Source organism: Geotrypetes seraphini, chromosome 5, assembly GCF_902459505.1.
Source record: "Geotrypetes seraphini chromosome 5, aGeoSer1.1, whole genome shotgun sequence".
NCBI classification, from domain to species: domain Eukaryota; kingdom Metazoa; phylum Chordata; class Amphibia; order Gymnophiona; family Dermophiidae; genus Geotrypetes; species Geotrypetes seraphini.
This window is the reverse complement of record NC_047088.1, coordinates 69,439,689-69,460,765: the sequence shown is the minus strand read 5'-3', so window position 1 is coordinate 69,460,765 and position 21,077 is coordinate 69,439,689. Positions and strand designations below refer to the sequence as shown.

The 21,077-nt window shown below is 43.1% G+C and overlaps 1 protein-coding gene across 2 annotated transcripts in view; it reads left to right on the top strand.

The window, feature by feature from the left end:
- The first annotated feature begins 302 nt into the window (after positions 1-302).
- DRP2 (dystrophin related protein 2) overlaps positions 303-21,077 on the top strand; it is a 105,861-nt gene continuing 85,086 nt past the window's right edge. The window contains exons 1-2 of one of the 2 annotated variants that reach the window (XM_033943948.1): positions 303-429; positions 6,393-6,535. In XM_033943948.1, the coding sequence (XP_033799839.1) occupies positions 6,489-6,535 (47 nt within the window). In that variant the 5' untranslated portion in view covers positions 303-429; positions 6,393-6,488. Of the gene's footprint in view, positions 430-6,392; positions 6,536-12,267; positions 12,312-21,077 lie in introns of those variants that run through there. The other variant, XM_033943949.1, reaches the window with a different exon arrangement.

Below are 21,077 nucleotides of genomic sequence, written 5' to 3'. Positions count from 1 at the left end.
AATACAAGGTGCCTTTTAAAAATTAATTTTCCTGACCCTTATCTACAGCTCATCTATTAGCTAAATACTGACCACACCCCAAACTTTAAGATCTTGATATTTTCTATGACTGAAACCCACATGCTGCAGTCCTTGCATGGGGAGGGTTAACACAGGTTGGAGTGAGCTGGAATTCCAAAAGACAAAGCTGTGATTCACTGGCGCAGCCTCTGCTGCCGCCCCCCTCCAGATTCCTGGGGGAGCAGTAAACAAAGCAGGCAGCAAGCAGCTTCTCTCAACACTCCTAGTCCACGCTCCGTCACTCAGTTGCTCTCTCCTGCGTCCTCTTGCTCTTTTTCTTCCGTCTCTTCACACACTGTCCAGTGCTGAAGGCTGTTCTGGATCTGATGGCAGTGGGCAGTAGGAGATGGATCCCCTTGTTTGGCACAGGTAGGAAGAGCTCATACCGGCAGTTTTAGAGAGAGAGAGAGAGACACACACACACACAGAGCAGAAGAAATAATACCTTGAGCTTGCAGATGGCTTTCTGTGATTGTTTTCTGAATATTCTTGGTTCCAGTACGGACTCTACAGCAACTCATATTAAGGCTATCTAATGTGTGTAGACTGCTAGAACTTGACCTTTGCCCCAAGTGCTTTTAGCCCAGCTTTGAAGGGTCAGTCAGTGAGAGACAGTGCTGGGGCAGTTATATCTGGGTAGATCACAAAGTAGCTATTCTGTTCCATGAGCAATCCATGGGTCCTACATTATGTTATGTTATGTTAATTTTTTTTTCTATTCCATCTATACCTATTCAGTTCAAGATCGGATTACATTATAATAGGTTGGGTCAGTTACCCAGGAAGTTACAATGGACAGTTTGACATTCAATAGAGTTGCTAGTACAGGTAGATCAGGACAACTATTAATACAGGGGTCCTTTTACTAAGGCAGTTAGCCAATTTAGCGCACCCTAAATGCTAATGCGTCCATAGAATATAATGGATGCGTTAGCATTTAGCGTGCCTTATTAAAAGAGGGGGACAGTTAGGTCATAGTTACAAATACATAGTTACAGGTTCAAGTAGGTCATCGTTATGTTCCAGGAGTTGCATGAGACACTTTAGAAATGGGATTTTACAATTATCATTTCAGTTACTTCAGGGCCGGCTCCCTGTCATGATAGAGAAATGCTTTTAAAAGTTTTCCGATCCTGAGATAGTGGTCACAAGATCGTGGTGCAAGTGATAGTTGGTTCCAGCATTTTGCTAATTGATACCAAATGGATAAGGTAATTTGCCTGGTAGACTTATATTGTTGCATGCTGGGAATTTTAAGTGGGAAAGATTTCTGGTGGAATATCTGTAAGAGGCACCCTGGAGTAGGGTGGCCAACTCTGTAAGGTAGTTGGGGACATTCTTTGTCAGGATCTTAAAGGCAGTGATAATTAATTTAAACTTGATCCTTGCAGTTATGGGCAGCCAATGCCACACTACTTTATGTGAGACACTCACCAATTGCCTAAGGCTTTCCATAGAGTGCAACTCTTTAGCTTTCCGTGCCACATTGGACATGAGGGAGAGGAATTGTCTGTCTTGAATCTGTTATGAATTTTATGAACAAGCTCCTATTAAATTAAGAAAATGCACAGCTAGTCCTTTAGCCTCCCATGTGAATATATGGCTGTTATTTATGATACATAGCAGATATCAACTACATGGCTATAATATATAGTAGATATTTCCGTATGTACTGCTTTCTCTCTGGCCCCGAAAATCCCCTCCCTGATTTGCATCTCTTTCCTTTTCTCCTTAAGATAAGAACTGATCCCTTTGTGATGTGGTGCTCAGGACCTGCCAGGAAGGTCTCAGACTTCTGTCTTTTTTTCTCTTTTGCTGGAAATAGAAGAAAGAGAACACATGTTTGTGTTTGTGTGTTTACTTGTACACGCACATGCACAAATGTGTGCACATGAGTTTGTGCTGTGTGCACTCACATATGGATTTGTATAAGCACCTATGTTGTGTGCATATGTATATGGAAGAGGAAGAGAAACCTTAAATGTCAAATGGCAGCATGGGTGGGGGTCTTTAATCAATATAAAGAAATCTTAAGTTTCAGATTTGTTTGGATTTTCTATCCCGCCTATTGGACTAGACTCCCAGGCAGCTTAGAGTCTGAAATAGAGAAAGGGAAAGGAGAATCGTGAGGAGTAATACATAAACATGACAGCGATGGAAAGGAGGGTAGAACTACAATGATAAGATAGGATAGTAGGTGGTGTAAAACCAAAACAGATGCCATAATTAGGGTTACCATATGGCTCCAGAAAAAGGAGGACAGATTGAGACATCCGGGTTTTACTTCCACTGAAAGCAATGTCTCAATCCGTCCTCCTTTTTCTGGAGTCATATGGTGACCCTAGCCATAATGTCTACAGGAACTTACTTCTGAGATCATAGAGCAATAGGAAAAACAGTTGAGGGCACTCTGGCATGTAAGCGTCCTTAAAGAGGAATTTTTTAAGATCCGTCTTAAATCTTTCCAAAGATGTTTGGAGCCACAAGGTTTCTGGGAGAGAGTTCCAAAGTTTAGGACCATGAACTGAGAAAATGGAGTGCCTAATGTATTGTTTTGTGGTATGTAGGCATCATTAATTTATTCCGGTGCACAGATCTAAGAGTTTTTTGAAGACATTTAGGGTGGCGAAGAAGATGTACCAAATACCGTAAGTAGGTTCATCTGTATATACCAAAATTCCTTCATAAAGCCTGTACGATAAGATAGGAGTGTCTTCAAAGCTGTGATATAACCCTGCAGGTGATGACGAGAACCTACAGTATGGCATAAAAAGATGTGACTTTACAGATTTCTCCCTGGTCAGGAAGGGAAGTCCTACCCTACTATGTGTTCACAGTCAGCTCTGACTTTGCTGTATTTGCTCAATGAACAAATGGCAATTATTGCTAATCTTATCAACTGGCTGTTTAACCTATTATATAATCCTCATTTAACGTTAACTAGCTTTAAATTAAGTTTCATGCCATCCATAGACAGCTAATTTCCACTTCGTGTGAAACCAGATTTTTGTATTCATTTGGTAAAGGAAGAGCCTGAAACCAAAGGAAGTTCAGTGAGGTTCTTGTGTGACTTGTGAAAATTAAGGGCAAAAAAGACAGCTTGATTTTTCTCAACCAGGCTGGCTTTACAGTATCTTAGATCTTTCCATCCTTTGTTTTTATTTTCAATCTCGATATATTTATTAACTTACCAAGCCCCTCCTTCCGTCTTGTTTCTAGTATGTCAGTCTGTTATGCTCCCTCTTTTATTATTTTCATACCTTTATTTCTATTTTTAGATATGTTTTATTTTTAATTGTTTCTAGACTCATTCCATTGTAAACCGTTTCAGTATCTGTTTAATAAACGGTATATCCAAGAATACAGAAACTTGGAAACTTGGACCATAAAACAAGCAAACATAACATATAAGGCTGCATGTGCTCACTATTATAAAATTATATATTTGGTTGTGGGGATGATTTACACTGCAGTGGTTCCCAACCCTGTCCTGGAGGTCCCCCTGGCCTGTGGGTTTTTCAGGTTAGCCCTAATGAATATGCATGAGAGAGATCTGCATATAATGGAGGTGTCAGGCATGCAGATATGCTCCATGCATATTCATTAGGGCTATCCTGAAAATCCAACTGGTCTGAGGGGGGTCCTCCAGGATAGGGTTGGGAACTACTGACTTACAGCAATAACTAGAGAAGGGATGAGAATCTCTCGCTCAAATGACTTCTCCATCCACTTTGTGGCAATCCTTCTTCACCCTGCAGGCAAGCAGAGTAGAAAGGAAAAAGATCTCTTCCTTTGTAGCTGCAACCTGTGAAGTAATACTTCCCCCCTATACTCATATCATTCTCAACAAAAATGAATAGCCTTCTCAACCTGCTCCAACCGATTTGTGGTTCTAAGTGAGGCAGGAGTTATCCCTAGCCCTGTCCTGTCACTTTGGTTTTTCAAATGGCACCAGCTGTAGGGTCGTCCATATGGTCCTTGGATTAGCTAGTGCCATTTGGAAAAGTAGAAGCAGCAAGCCAGAAGCAACTAGGGACTGTTTTTGTAGTGGTAAGAATGACTTGGATGGGTCTAGTGGGGGAAGAGGTTGAGGAATCTAATCTAATCTTTGATTTTATATACCGATTCATCCTAACAGGAGGGCTCGACTCGGTTAACAAGATATTACTAAATTATACAAGAGATTAGAACAGAAACTATATCTTTTAGGCCAAAATTTTCTTTTTTATGGTTGATTATTCAAAAAAGAAAACCCATTAGTAAATTTCCGAAATAAATATGTCTTCAATGCTTTATGAAACGTGGGTAGATGAGAGAGAGCTCTAATTATAGAAGGAAGGTCATGCCAAACTTTTACAAATAAAAAAGAAAATGAGGGAAGAGCAAGTGTTGCTTTTGGGATTTCAGCAGCTAAGAGGCAGCGGAAGAGCAGTGAGTGGGGAAGGGGGAGAGGGGGTTGCCTACATGGGCTAAAGCAGGGGTCTCAAAGTCCCTCCTTGAGGGCCGCAATCCAGTCGGGTTTTCAGGATTTCCCCAATGAGATCTATGTGCATGCACTGCTTTCAATGCATATTCATTGGGGAAATCTTGAAAACCCGACTGGATTGCGGCCCTCAAGGAGGGACTTTGAGATCCCTGGGCTAAAGGGTGGTCTCTTGGGTGTGGAGATATAGGTGACAGGAAGATGTTCTAATTAGTAGGGTTACCAGATGACCGGGAAAACCTGGACAAGTCCTCTTTTTAGAGGACTGTCAGGGTGCCCGGGCAAATTTCCAAAACCCGGCTAGGGCTGGGGCTGGGGCAGAATGGTATGGGGCCCCATGTTCTCTTTTGTTTTCATGAAGAAATCAGGTAACCCCACTAATGATGGTGGAAGAGAGAGTGGTGAAACTTCCTATAGCAGCATCCTACCAAGGCTTATGGGAGTGGTGGGGTTGCAAAGATTGCTCCCAGGCCACTATTTGTTTTTCTCATTGGCAGAAAGCAGGTAGGTGGGGGTGGAGGTGGGGGTGGTTGCCAGTGCGGGATTTTCACAAGGCAAACTATAACAAGTTACTGGCCTGGTCTGTGGAATGGAAGAAAAGCAAAAAGAGGAAAAAAAGGGGGGGGGAGCATGGGGGGAGCATGTTTTGTGGTGTTTCAGGTAGGGTTCAGAAGTAGGAGGATGGATTAAGACATCTGAGTTTTATTTCTGTTACTTTCAATGAAAGTAAAAGCCGGATATCTCAATCCATCCTTTTTTTTCTGGAGCCATATGGTAACCCTATACAGAAGGGATCTCCCCCCTCTTTGATCCTCAAAGGGGGACTCTCCTGTACCACTTAGTATGATCCCCTGAGGATCTTGTCATTGCTAATACAGAGTTTCCTGACTGAAAGGTTCTCCATCCCTGAACTAGAGTATCCAAAATTTCAACTTGGTTCCTTGCATTCCCTTTTTGGTGTTTTTCTCCCTTCGCTGCCCCCTTTTTTTATTGTGTGTAAATGGACTGTATGTTTTTATTGGGGGCGTAGTGTCATGCATTTTTTTTCTGAAAAAACATGAAAATTTTATATTGACCATACCCCCAGGTTTTCAGATCTTTTCCTAAGTCCTCTCTTTAATGATTCCTTCACTAGTTAAGCTGATTGGGTGTCTTTGTCATGACTGCATTGGTTCTGATGAGGAGCAGCACAGCAGCATCCTGCATTAATTAGATACTTAATGGTGGGAGCAGTTAAGGAGGAAGAAGTTACTTTAAAATCTAATAACTACAATAAATAGAAATAAAGCAAAACAAAGAAAATAAGATCATACTTTTATTGGACTAACACAGAGGGGCATAATCAAAACAAACGTCTACGTCTGATTTTGGTCAAGGATGCTAGTCGCCCAAAGTCAGCAGCATCCAAAGTCCATTCTCGAAAAATACGCCCAAAATCTTTTTTTTTTTTTTTCAAAAATCATCTACTTCTATGTCCAGCTGTTTGATCGTCCAGACCCCTAGTATGTCTGTCTTTATACTACATTCTCATCCAAAAAATCATCCAAATACCAAACGCCTAGAAAAAGACCTTTTGGACATGGGAGGGACCAGCAAAGTGTCCCTCTATAAGGCTCCCATTCTCAAGTTAGATCCACTATGGGAAGGATTTCTTTTCTTTTGTCCTTCAATATATTTGAAGATTAGACAAGCAAAGCACTAAACAGAGCTGTGGAATGATAGATCACAGCTCTCCTTAAATTTGAGTTGTGGGCCATTTGTTCTGGAGCTTTCATTGTCTGGATTTCATTCCATGATGCCTCATGTTGCAAGTCTCATCTAAGCCTGTGGTTGCTGGTTTTATCTCCAGGTTAACTCAACAGCTCAGGATGATGCAGGTCTGCCTTGTCTAAGCCAGCAGGCTGTGAGCAGTGACACTGAAACCACACCTCAGAAGCCACCAGAGATGAATCTATGCTGGAGCGAGATCAAGAAAAGGTCACATAGCCTCAGGTGAGAAGGTTGTAGCCAGGGCTGGTATTAGATATGCTGGGGCCCAGGTCAGAAATTAAGGAGGGCCCTCCCTCCACTTCTTCTCCTCTCTATCTCACCCACCAAATGCCCTCCCATCCAGCATCTCTTCCCTCTTCTTCCTTCCCTCTCTCCCCTCCATCCCTGGGTCCACCAAATGCCCTTCCATCCAGCATCCCTCACTTCATTTTAAAATCATCAGCTGCTCCAGGGGGTCCTCAAGGATGTCCTTTCCTTCTCCCCATCTGGTTCCAAAGCCATCCTCACCTGTAAAAAAGCAAGGAGGTTGCCAGAGCGGCAGCAATTCTCCAGCGCTGCTCCACTGCCTCCTTGATGCTGTACCTCAGCCGCAGTCTTCCCTGTCTGATGAAACTTCCTGTTTATGCTTGGATGGACCACTGCGGAGGAACAGTACCGAGAAGACTGCAGAGCAGCGCTAGAGAATCGCTACTGCGCTAATGACCTTATTGCATTTTTACAGCTGAGGGGGGTTTTGGAACCGAGTGGGGAGAAGGGAAGGGCATAAAGAATGACACGGGAACAAATTTTCCCCATCCCCACAGGATCTTTCTATCCCCGCCCCCATCCCCGTGAGCTCTGTCCCTATCCCTGCAAGCTCTGTCCTCATCTACACAAGTCTTGAACACTTTAAAATCACAAGTATTTGAGGCTTGTGCAGTTAAGGCAGAGCTTGTAGGAATGGGACAGGGACAGGCACAGAGCTTGCAGGGATGGGACGAGAGCTCTCTGGAGCTGTGGGGCCCAGGGTAGCTGCTCTGTTTGCCCCTCCCTAACGCTAGCCCTGGTTGTGGCAGAGCTGTTGGTAGGATGAGGGGAAGGGTTACGTGGACCAGGCCAGGCCATGTTCTGTTGCAGACCAGCACACTCCGCTATAGGCTGCACACACAGATTCCTCAGTCCATGAAGCTCTCATTCCTTCCTGATTTTTCCATTGATCTTGTTTTTCTTAATATTCTATAGCTAAGTAATGTGGCTGCCCTTTAAGCTCACTTCAATATGGTGAAATAAGGTTCAATAAACAAGTTGTGGGTGATCCCTAGTACATTTAGGAGGTCATTTTAGAAATTTTGTATAGAATATATACAGGTAAATGTCATAAGCCAATAAAGAACGACTTTAGCTCTTTACTGGAAAAGCATGCATATATTTCTGATTTTGCAAATATTTTCAAACGTTTAAATGTTGATGTTTATACCTGCTTTAAGGCACATGTGTCAGCTCGCTGTTTGTCTGAACCTGGGGTTTCTGCCGATGACTGAATGGGCAACTGTGCTGACAAGGGCCCCTTTTACAAAGTTGTGGTAGTGACTCCCACCTAGCAAAGACGATGCAGCCCATTCGATTCCTATGGGCTGCATCGCATTTGCCGTGCCAGGACTTCCTACCATGGCTTTGTAAAAAGGGCCCTAAAAGAGGGGATTTTTTTCACTGAGCTCCTTAATTGGTTCTTCCTGACATCCAGTTTTATCTGGCAATTACACCTGTATATACAAAGGCCTGATTCTGTAAAGTGCTACTAAATCTGTGTACATATAGGGTTACCACATGGCTCCAGAAAAAGGAGGACAGACTGAGACATCTGGGTTTTACTTCCATTGCTTTCAATGGAAGTAAAACCCAGATGTCTCAATCTGTCCTACGTACTTCCATTGCTTTCAGTGGAAGTAAAACCTGGATGTCTCAATCCATCCTCCTTTTTCTGGAGCCATGTGGTAACCCTGCATACGTAAATCTGTGCGCATTGCAGATTTGTGAGTGCAACTTAATTGTTTAAGAAGCTAACCAGCACTCCATCATCTCAAAAACAGTAGAATTTCAGGACCGCTCTCCTTTGGTTCTCCTCCTATTTCGCAGATCGAAACTTCAAATCCACTCCAGAGGAACATCCTCCTCCCCAATCATCCAAACTTACGGCGTTCCACAAGGCTCTGTTCTCTTTCCTTTCCTCTTTAACATCTTCGTAGCTCCACTACTGACTTTAGCTCAATCAATTGGATTTACCACTTTCGCCTATGCTGACGACATTAAATTTCTGCACCCCATTAACCCCACAAACATAAATGACATTCAAGAAATTAATACCAAACTTGACAAAAATAGCTTATGGCTCTGAACCAATAGATTGTCTCTCAACATAGCCAGATCTCGAGGTATACTATTTCCGGTTAAAAACAATGAAACTTTAAAAGGACCAATTTGTATTGAATCCTGGCAAATTCAAATTGAGCTCAAAGTTAAATTACTAGGAATCATCCTAGATAAAGATTTCACCTATCATGACCAAATCAGTTCACTGACCCAAAAATGCTTTTACAAACTTCGACTAATTCGCTCCATAATCTCCGTCCTTGAACCCGCCTCTATTCAAACCTTGATTCATTCCCTGATTATTTCACATATCGATTATTGCAACTCCTTATATCATGGCATAACTCAAAAGGAAATCTGCCAATTACAACTAATCCAAAACACCACCATCAAACTTATCTACAAAGCAAGAAAATATGACCATGTCAATCCGCTACTCCATGAAGCTCATTAGCTACTACCGGGGTGCCGCAGGGCACAGAGCTTGGACCTGTGCTCTTCAACATCTTTATAAATGATCTGGACATTGGTACGACGAGCGAGGTGATTAAATTTGCGGACGATATGAAGTTATACAGAGTAGTGAAGACCCAGGGGTCTGCGAAGATCTGCAACGGGACATAATTAAGCTCGAGAAATGGGCATTGACATGGCAAATGAGGTTCAATGTGGATAAGTGCAAAGTGATGCATGTCGGTAACAAAAATATCATGCACGAATACAGGATGTCCGGGGCAGTACTTGGAGAGACCTCCCAGGAAAGGGACTTGGGAGTTCTAATCGACAAGTCCATGAAGCCATCTGCACAATGTGGTATGGCGGCAAAAAGGGCGAACAGAATGCTAGGAATGATCAAGAAGGGGATCATGAACAGATCCGAGAAGGTTATCATGCCGCTGTACCGGGCCATGGTGCGCCCTCATCTGGAGTACTGTGTCCAGCACTGGTTGCCGTACATGAAGAAGGATACGATACTACTCGAAAGGGTCCAGAGAAGGGCGACTAAAATGGTTAAGGGGCTGGAGGAGTTGTTGTACAGTGAGAGATTAGAGAAACTGGGCCTTTTCTCCCTTGAAAAGAGGAGGCTGCGAGAGGACATGATCGAAACATTCAAAATACTGAAAGGAATAGACTTAGTAGAGAAAGACAGACTGTTCACCCTCTCCAAGGTAGGTAGAATGAGAGGACACTCTCTAAAGTTGAAAGGGGATAGATTCCGTACAAACGTAAGGAAATTCTTCTTCACCCAGAGAGTGGTAGAAAACTGGAACGCTCTCCGGAGTCTGTTATAGGGGAAAACACCCTCCAGGGTTTCAAGATAAAGTTGGACAAGTTCATGCTAAACTGGTGAGACTGGACTCATTTGGAGCACTGGTCTTCACCTTGGGACCGCCGTGTGAGCGGTCTGCTGGGCAGGATGAACCACTGGTCTGACCCAGCAGCGGCAATTCATATGTTCTTATGTTCTCCCATCAAACAACATATAAAATACTCCTTCTCTTCTTCAAAATTAAACTCATCCACTCCACAGTTTTCATAGATAAATATCTCATCCCATATGCATCCTCTCGGGCCCTGAAATCCGCTGATCAGAATCTGCTGACTGTTCCTTCAATCAAAGAATATTTCTACACTCGAAACACCATCTTCTCCACCACAGCCCCCGCCCTCTGGAATGCTATGTCTTCACACCTCCGCCTTGAAAACTCTCTCAACAAATTCAAAATCAAACTTAAAACCTTTCTATTTCAAGATGCTTGCCAAAATACAAGATAAGATCCCTTCTCCAGCTATTTCCAACAATTAATGAGAACCGCTTTTAAGAAGGGACTTCCCTTTCCTATCTGTTTTTCCCTTCCCCTTCTTACCTCCCTTTAATTTTTATTTTAACTTCGATGTAATTTTGAATCTTCCCCCTCCTCAGCACCTCTCATATCAATTTTGTCTATGTTCTGTCCACATATTTGTCCTATTTTATTTTTTAACTTAAATTTTAGCATTATAAACCGACATGATACTTGGAAAATTGGAGGGGAAGGGAAATGTGTTGCTGGATTTGAAGGAGAAGGGGAGAGAAAGGAAAGGTGCTGCTGGAGGGGGAGGGTGGGATTGTGCATGGGGAGAGAGCATATTATTTGTGAGTGGGAATGGGGGGAGGGAAGGAAGGAAGGAAAATTGTTGTAGGATGAGTGAGTGATGAGAGAGGGAGAAATGGACATGGTGTGGAAGAGAGGAAAAAATGGGGCATGGGGAAAGAAAATGTATGTGTGGTTGGGAGAGATGGACTGGGGGATGGGACGGAGGGATGCCACACTTGAGGGAAGGGGCGAGGAGAAAGAGAGGCAGAAAGTGTTGGACTCATGGAGAGAGGGTGAGATGGATAGGGAGGGCAGAATGAAGGGGAGGAGAAATGTCACACTCAGGGGAAGGGGGAGAAGGTAGAGAGTAAAAAGTTGGACTAATGGAGGGGGAGGGAATGCAGACTGGAGGAGAGGAAGCTTGCAAGAGGCAGCGAGAAAAAAATGTTGGAGTGGTGGAAAGGAGGAAGAAATGTTGGATGTGGCAGTAGAGGGAGTGGGAGATATGCGCCCTGAATCTTTCTCTCTCTTTCCCCACTCCCTATGCAGCAAGGAAGGGATTGAGAAAGGACAGTGAGAGAGAGAGGGATACATATTGCCAATGGGTGTAGAGGAGAGAGGGAGAAAAGTTGAACTCATGGATGGACAGAGAGAGATGTTGGTTGGGGAAGGGAATGAGGTCCATAACAGAGGAAGCATGCAGGAGGCAGATAGAAAGAAATATTGGCTGCACAGTCAGAAGGAAGTGCAACCAGAGATTTCAATTTAGTGATCAAAATGTGTCCATTTTGAGAATTTATATCTGCTGTCTATATTTTGCTTTATATTTGTCTATTTTTCTATAGTTGTTACTGAAGTGACATTGCATATTTTAAAGTCATCTGCCTTTACCTCTTTGAAAACCCCCAAATATAAATGATAATTAAGATTTTCTCTGCGTACAGTGTGCTTTGTGTTTTTTTAATTTTGTGGTTACCATGATGTATTAATAAGATTATATTGTGTGTATATGAAATAAATGGATAGTACTATTATTATGGGGGTAAGTTCAGGACAGAGCTTGGGCAAGTCTGGGCAGAACTTGGGCGGGAGTACTCAGATGATATTTGTTAAACTTAGGGGGCACTTGGCTTGAAGAAGTTGAGAAACACTGCTCTAGATATAACATCCCCACCATGAGGTACCTGAGCTCCATCAGCTTGATTGGACAGAAGACTTAGAAACATAGAAACAGACGGCAGATAAGGGCCATGGCCCAACAAGTCTGCCCACCCCAATAACCCTCCCTACCTTTCCCTGTGAAGAGATCCCACGTGATGATCCCATTTTGTCTTAAAATCAGGCACGCTGCTGGCCTCAATTACCTGTAGCGGAAGATTATTCCAGTGATCAACCACCCTTTCGGTGAAGAAGTATTTCCTGGTGTCACCGTGTAGTTTCCCGCCCCTGATTTTCCACGGATGCCCTCTTGTTGCCGTGGGGCCTTTGAAAAAGAAGATATCCTCTTCCATCTCAATACGGCCCGTGAGATATTTGAACGATCATGTCTCCCCTTTCTCTGCGTTCTTCAAGTGAGTACAGCTGCAATTTATTCAGCCGTTCCTCATACGGGAGATCCTTGAGTCCCGAGACCATCCAGGTGGCCGTTAAGCATGAGTCTCCTGTAATAGAGCTATCTTCAAATCAAGAACCTTTTTTAACTATAACACAGTAACAGTGAGTGATGGCAGATAAAGACCAGCAGGACTGGATGGATGTAGAGGAGGGGAAGAAGGTTTTTTTGCTTTTATAAAATTTGGTGACATGTCACTTTAAGGATGATGCCTTTCTTTTCAGGCTTTTGAAGATTCAGATGCTGACACGGGTAGAGTAGATATTTCCTTTCCTTTCACATCTCTGCTTCAGATACTACTTAGTTTTCAGTTGTGGCAACTTTGCAATTTCATGGTGCTTCTGTAGGTAAAGTGTGGAGAGCACTTTGGGAAACGTGAGTAGTGTGAAGTGCACTGTAGAAAAACATGAGGAGTGTTGCTGCTATTTGTTCTGTATAACACATATGACACTACATTAAATCCAGCTGGGGAAACGTGCTGCCAGTGCTGAATTTGAGCTCTTTCTATTGATTCACTTTACATCACAACACTCTGATCTGCTACCAGAATACAAGTATTACAGCTCCTGTCCTATGTTAGAATCCATAAACCGATATGAACTAATGTGCACACAGGTGATTATGCCATATGGGGTAAAGACCTAGAAAAACTAATTGCGCACACAAACAACTATGAAGAATTCAGGAAACACCTAAAAACTTACCTATTCGTGAAATACCTAGGTAACGAACCGGAACAGCAATCCCCCTCGTAACATCACCACATACCTAAACGTGCAAACTGTTAACCCCAACCCCTATTCACTAAATATGAACACTCTACGAACTTACGGAATATATCTACTTCTATGTAAACAACCTGGCACTTCCTGGCCTTGCAACACACAAACTGACATTAACATTAGTAATGTTATCAGATGTACACTGCTATACTCTCTAATTCATTGTACGAGATATACATTGCTATACTCTTTAATTCGCTGTACGTAAAGTTTCTCCTGATTGTATCTACAATTTCTTTGATTATATTTAAAGTTTTCTCTTGATTGTATTTACAGTTTTTATTGTAAACTGCCTAGAAGTCGCAAGATTGTTGGCGGTATATAAAAATAAAGTTATTATTATTATTATTATTATTATAACTCACACCTTCTAACACTTCTCAGTGCTCAGAGAACCATTTTTAGCTTATGAGATCGCTGGGTGAGCAAAATTTTTTATCCCACTACTGATATGGCTCAATTCTCAATCATTGCACTGGTCCCTGTAGTATCTATAAGTATAATACTCTCTCAATTTTTTTTGCTTTTTTAAAATACTTTTTGTCTTTTTAAATGCTCAACTTCAAAACAGACTTAGCTCTCTGTTTGATTTGGCATAATTGCTGTCTGTAATGTTTATTGCTCGCAATGATACTGAAATTGTACTGATTTGTCACATAATATTTCTCCTCCCTCTTATATCCTCGTTCTTTACTGATAGCTGATGTATTTACGTATGACTGCTGTATCGTACTTTTGATTATTTCCTCTGCTCAACCCCTACTCTCATGCAATGTGGTATACTTGATGGTGTCTTTCTTTTTTGATTACTTCCGAAGTTCTTGGAAGCTTCTCGTATTTTTTTTCTGTATTGCTATTGTTTATAAAACCAATAAAATTATTGGAACTTAAAAAAAAAAACAGACTTAGCTTTTAATGCAGGGGTTCAACTGGTTCTGATGCATTTCGCCATGCTGCCTCAGAGAACCCGCATCAACAGGAACTTAATTCTTAGCAAGAGCGGTTGAAGTAAAAACAGACATGGTGGGGGCAGAATTAAGTCCGTGTTGATGCGGGTTCTCTGAGGCAGCATGGCAAAACGCATCAGAACCCGTTGAACCCCTGCATTAAAAGCTAAGTCTGTTTTGAAGTTGAACATTTAAAACCCAAAAAGTATTTTTAAAAGATAAAAAAGTGAGAGAGTATTATACTTATGCATACTACAGGGACCAGTGCAATGACTGAGAATTGAGCCATATCAGTAGTGGGATAAAAATGTTTGCTTACCCAGCAGTCTCATAAGCTAAAAACGGTTCTCTGAGCACTGAGAAGTGTTAGAAGGTGTGAGTTACAATCACCTGTGTGCACACTAGTTCATATCTGTTTGCAGTTTAGTGCACTTGGGGCAATTAATTATTCCTGAATATATATTTGGCTATGTTAGAACCCAACATACTGTATGGGTCTCTCTCATAAAATATTTAAGGAATGCTATAAGATGGCTGCCAGGATGCTTTTCTCTCTCATCCAGGGTGAGATTTCAGTTCAATTCCTTGCTCAGGAACCTTCAAAATGAATCAGTTATGGTTAAAAATATAGGAAAATCCATGCTGAGCAGGCTAAGGTCCATCAAGCCCAGCACCCTGCCTCAGCATATTTTATTTCCTTATAGATTTATAGGGAGACCAGGCCAGTGATTGCTTCATACAGAAACCTACTAATTAGCATGAGTAGAATTAAAAGTGATGCCTGCAGAAAAGGGTTATTATCAGGGTGTGTGGTTAATTTCTGTCAGTTTTTTTAATTTTTGACCTTTAGGCCACTTTGAGGCCCTTTTCAACCCAGGGAGCATTGATGATTTTCAATATACTTTTCACTTGAGCTCCCAGGGCCATTGAGCCTTTTGACTTTACATCGGCTGTTTTTCATCCATGTCAAAGAGGGTGCTGAACAGCTTCAAGAAATGTACTCGATGTAACCAGACCATTTCAGGCTCTGACCCCTATTATTGTTGTGTTCATTCTCTAGGTTCGGAATATAAGGACTGTAGAACATTCGTTATGAACTCTGTCTGTGTATGCAAAAGAGGTCACCTAAAACAGTTGCATAGCAAAGGGGGCAGACCGACCCAGACGCCATCTTGGCACAGATACCAGCACCTCTTCTCCTCTCCACCCACCCACCTCTTCAAATTTTCAGCAGCAGTGAGCAGCATCTCCTAGCTGCTGCTTGTGCCAGCTTCAGCTCTCCTGTCATACCAGGGAAGGGGGTAGGGGAGATGTCAGACCAAACCAGGGAAGGGGAGGGGAGAGGAAATGCCAGAACAGGGAAGGAAAAAGGACAAGAGTTGCTATACTGTGAGAAGGAGAGGAGAAATATGACAGACTATAGGAGGGGCAAAGGGAAAGACAGATATGTCAGAAAATGGGGAGAGAGAGGTTAGAGATGGTACACAGTGATGGAGGGGAAAGGAAAAGAGATGAAAGAAACGTTGTTTATGGATAGATGGTAAAAGGGGCGAAGATGGTACACAGGGATGGGAAAGGGGAGTGGAAAGGAAGGGCAGAGTGGAGGAGGAGATGGTGCACATCAATAGATGGGAAGGGAAGACATGAGAAAATCAGATAGATTTGAGAAGAAAGCAGAAAATGGAACAAAGTTAAATGTTACGTTGTAGGGCAGGAAGTGAAGAAGGAGAGATAAATAGTAAATGGATAAGAAGGCCCTGGAAATAGTTAAGAGCATAGACAGAAGGAAGTTCAACCAGAGACTGGGTAAATATGATTAGAAAAACAAAATCGCCAGACAAAGGTAGGAAAAATGATTTTATTTTTGATTTAGTGATTGAAATATGTCAGTTTTGAGAATTTGCATCTGCTGTCTGTTTGGCATTGTTCAGGAAGAAATGCATTTCTCTCTATTTCTCTGGTGTTGTACTGCATGCAGTCTGGCATCTTAGGGTTTCATTTGTGTACAGTGCTCCCCTGTGAATTTGCGGTCCGTGATTCGTGGTCCCAGTCATTCGTGGTATTTTCCGACTGCGAATGACCGGGCAGGAGAGGGCAGCAGGAGAGGGCAGCCAGAGTGTCGTCGAATGAAGGAAATCACTCGCGGTATGCTCCGACCGCCTCTTCCTGTACTAAAATCGGGCCTCACCAATCAGGAGCTGCTTTGACACGCGGGGGCTGTGCTTCAACGGAGGAGACGAGCAGGTAGTGATGGGAGGGAGGTAAGGACGTGGCGCTTGTGGACACCAAGCATGAGCTCCGCCCTTTTCACTCCAGGTGCCTTGTTCAGTGAGGGCCCGCCTCCCACCTCCAGTCCGGGAAGAGGGAGAAGGATGAGCACTGGGCGCCCAGGCAAAACACCTGGCAGCTTGTTCAGTACGCTCCATCCCGCCCCTTTTCCTGTAGCAAGAGGTGGTGGAAGGGGAAATAGCAGCGGCAGCAGGGATGACCACGTGCACAGGGGCGGAGCTGTACATTTGTAAATATCCGTAGCCCCATCGGCCCTGCAGCGTTAGGAGAGTCATTTCGGCTCTGTTCTCCTGCTGTACGGTGGCCTGCTTCGGCTCTTTGGCCTCTGCTCGATGGTGGCATTTTTTCCTCGCTTCTGGTCTCACCTCATGCTTGGAGTCCGACGCAAAAGAACCAAAACTAGATCCCCCGGCAAATTGGCTCCATTGGGAGCGGTTGACTATTTCACCCTGCAGCTGTTCCTTTTCCGGCAACGGCAGTCTTGACTCTGCTCCCTCTCATCAGGAGTCTATGGGGCCTGGAGTCTATTGGGAGATCTTCTATGGCTGGCCTGCCTTCCCGTCTTCTAAGATCGAATGACTGTCACTATCTATTATACCTCCCTCTCAGGTTTTTTGCTTTTCTTCCTGTTATTATTTTTTATTTTATCTTTCATTCTTTTAACATATAGTTTGTACTACTACTTCTTAGGCATTCTAACTATATTGTAATCCTAATTTACCTAAGTGCCTTCTACTTCATGCAAATTGTTAAAAGTCTCTTTTTCTTCTTGTACTTATATTTTTATAACTGCATTGAACTGAAAGGAATTTTGCGGAATATAAAGTTTTATGTTATGTTAAAAGTGATGATTGATGGAGGAGGGCTGGGACAGAATTTAAAGGTGCCGGGGGTAGGGGGGAGGAGGCTGGGATGGAATTTAAAGGTGTTGGGTATATATTAGTATACAATTTGGTTCAGAATGTTTTTTTTCTTGTTTTCCTCCTCTAAATCTTATGGAGCGAAAAATACGGTAATCACTAATTTTTCAGTTGGAGCTGTTTTGAGTTCAAAAAAGCTGAAGGAGAACTAACAAATATGTTCCTACTTGGGGCTATGACACCAACCAATATTTCTGAACTTCTGCCCCTACCAGAATACCTGGCCTCAGTCACACATGCAAAAAACAGAAAAACCTTTTACAAATTAAAAATACTATTATACCCTTATATGGCAGACTCTGCACACAGTATACCACGAAAGAAATGCATTTCTTCCTGAACAGTTCAAATTATAAAAACAGATGTAAATTTTCAAAACTGACTATTTCAATCACTAAATTGAAAATAAAAACATTTTCCTACCTTTGTCATCTGGAGATTTTATTTTTCTGATAATCTTGCTCCCTCTTTGCTCTTAACTCTGTTTCCAAGGCCTCCTTATGCAATTGTTGTTTCTTTCGTCTCCTTCTTCACCTTTTTCACTACATCTATCTGTGGCACTGATTTTCATATTCAGTTTTCTTCCATTTTTCTTCCTTCATCTCAAATCTATCTTTTGAGCTCTTCCCCTTCCCTCCATCCATGTGCACCATCTCTTCCCTCCTTTTCCACTTCCCTCTATCCATGTGTATAATCTCATCCCTCCTCTTCCTCTTCCCTCTATCCATGTGCCACCATCTCCTTCTTCTCCTCTGCCCCTCCCATTCAGCATCTCTCCCTTTTTTCTCCCTCCCTCCCCTCCCCCCCGGTTCCACCAAATGTTCTCCCCATCCAGTTCTGAAGCACCCCTCACTATGAAAACTACACAGAGGTCGCCAGTGTGGGAGCAATTCTTTTGTGCTGCCCATGATCTCCTCTTCGCCGTTCCTTTGCTGTGGCCTGCCCAAATACAAACAGGAAGTTACTTCAAAGGGGGGTGGACCACGGCAAAAGAACAGTGCAAAGGAGGCCACGGCAACACTGAAGAATCAAAGAACAGTGGCTTATGCACTTTTGTCCTTTACTACCAGCTCCTTCCTGTCCCAGACTGTCATTGCACATACAGTTCCGGGACTCAGGATGCCAATGCTGACGTTCTGTGCTGATGAAGGGCCTTGAGCGTCTGCACGTGCTCAAGGCTTGCTGGACTCCTTCGTTCCAACCCCTGCTCACTAGCACTGTCAGCATGGTTTCTTTCTTCAAACAGATAAATTCTTTTCTCCTTTTGGCTGCAGTATCTGCTATCTTAGAAGAACATAAGAACATAAGAAGTTGCCTCCGCTGAGGCAGACCAGAGGCCCATCTCGCCCAGTGGTCCGCTCCCGCGGCGGCCCCTCAGGCCTATTGCCTGAGCAGTGGTCCCTGACTATTTCTATAACCTACCTCTACTCCTATCCCTATAACCTACCTCTACTCCTATCTGTACCCTTCAACCCCTTTGTCGTCTAGGAACCTATCCAAACCTTCTTTGAAGCCCTGTAATGTGCTCCTGCCTACCACAGCCTCCGGAAGCGTGTTCCATGTAACCACCACCCTCTGGGTGAAAAAGAACTTCCTAACGTTTGTTCTAAACCTGTCCCCTTTCAATTTCTCCGAGTGCCCCCTTGTACTTGTGGTTCCCCATAATTTGAAAAATCTGTCCCTATCTACTTTTTCTATGCCCTTCAGGATCTTGAAGGTTTCTATCATGTCTCCTCTAAGTCTCCGCTTCTCCAGGGAGAATAGCCCCAACTTTTTTAGTCTGTCAGTATATGAAAGTTTTTCCATACCCTTTATCAGCTTAGTTGCTCTTCTCTGGACTCCCTCAAGTACTGCCATGTCCTTCTTGAGGTACGGCGACCAGTACTGGACACAGTATTCCAGATGCGGGTGCACCATTGCACGATACAGTGGCAGGATGACTTCCTTCGTCCTGGTCGTGATACCCTTTTTAATGATACCCAACATTTTGTTTGTTTTCCTTGTGGCTGTGGCTGTGGTTGTGCCGACGCCTTCAATGTTGTGTCTACCATCACTCCCAGGTCTCTTTCAAGGTTACTTACCCCTAGCAGTGATCCCCCCCATTTTGTAAGTGAACATCGGGTTCTTTTTTCCTACATGCTTGACCTTGCATTTCCCTATGTTGAAGCTCATTTGCCACTTTTTGGCCCACTCTTCCAGTGTCGTCAGATCCTTTTGGAGATCTTCGCAGTCTGCCATGGTTTTAACCCTGCTGTATAGGAAACCTTCCACTGCTACCGCTTTAAGTGGACATGGTTCTCTTCTTGGTATGCATCGAGTTCTCTGGAACCCCATTACCTGTCCTCTTTCATCAATACTAAACTACCTTCTATACCTCCCCAACCCTGGTATAAAAACCAACTCATTTAGAGTTCATCTCAGTACTATCAGTGCATTCCACTCACAGCTAGAGAAAAATCCTCTCTCTGTTCATCCTTTAGTAGTCCATTTCACGAAAGGCTTTTACACAAAACCACCTATCAAGCTTTGTTTGGGATGTCAATATGGTTCATTCTGTTGTCATGAAGTCTCCCTTTGTGCCACTTTTATCTTGCTTTCCGAAACTTCTCACCTTCATAGTTGTTTTCCTTATTGTTTATTGAAAGCTTCATGAAGGGGGGGGGCAATTCAGAGCGGTTACATGAGCTTCTGTGATGGAGTTACAATACATGAACATGCCGTGTGGATGAACTTCAAGCCCTTGTCTTGGATCCTCATATAAGATTTTATCATGACTGGGTAGTTTGCCACATCCCAAATTCCTCCCTAATGTAGTGTCAGACTTCCACCTTAACCAATCCATAGTTTTGTCTTTCTTCTTTCCAAAACCACATTTCCATCCTGGAGAATCAGCCCTCTATACCTTAGACTGCAAGCATACGCTGGCATACTCTCTGGACCAGACTAAGCCTCATAGGAAGTCCTCCCAGCTCTTTGTTGCTTTTGACCCTAACAGACTAGGGGTTGCTATTTTCAAGGGAACCATCTCCACTTGGCTAATGGATAGTATCTCCTTCACATATTCTCAGGCTGGGCTAACACTGCAAGGCCATGTGACAGCCACAATGTATGGGCTATGGCTGCCTCATTTCCACTCTGCCTCTATTAAGGACATCTGCAAAGCAGTTACTTGGACCTCAATGCCTACATTTACCTCTCATTACTGTTTAGAACAAAACTCCAAAGTTTGGACAAGCAGTTCTGTAATTTTTTAAAATTTAACTTCCTGAGCAACAACTTTCCTTTCAACCCTGATGAATTTTGCCAGGCTCATGTTTATTCTATCTATAACCTTTTCCAGAATCGTGATCCTGGCAGCTTGGGAGTCCCATGTGTGAGAATATAATAGCTGCTTGTCCATGGAGAAAATGAAGATACCGTACTTACTTGTAGCAGGTGTTCTCCGAGGACAGCAAGCATATATTCTCACAATCTGCCCCCCCCCCCCCTCTCAAGTTGGCCTCTTAGCTTTTTTACTTAACTGAAGGTCCCGTGAGCCAACGTCAGGCAGAAAGGCACTGACATGTGCTTGATATGGGCACTGCCTAAAGGTTTAAAATGACAGTGCAATTGGCAGTGTCTGTACTGGGTTCTTTGGATGACGCCACTCACATGTGAGAATACAGTATATGCCTGCTGTCCTCTGAGAACAACTGCTACAGGTAAGTATTGTCACTTCGCTTATCCCCAGAGGACTTACAATTTCAGAAAGACATGCTTAACACACATCATTTATCTTGGCTCCTAT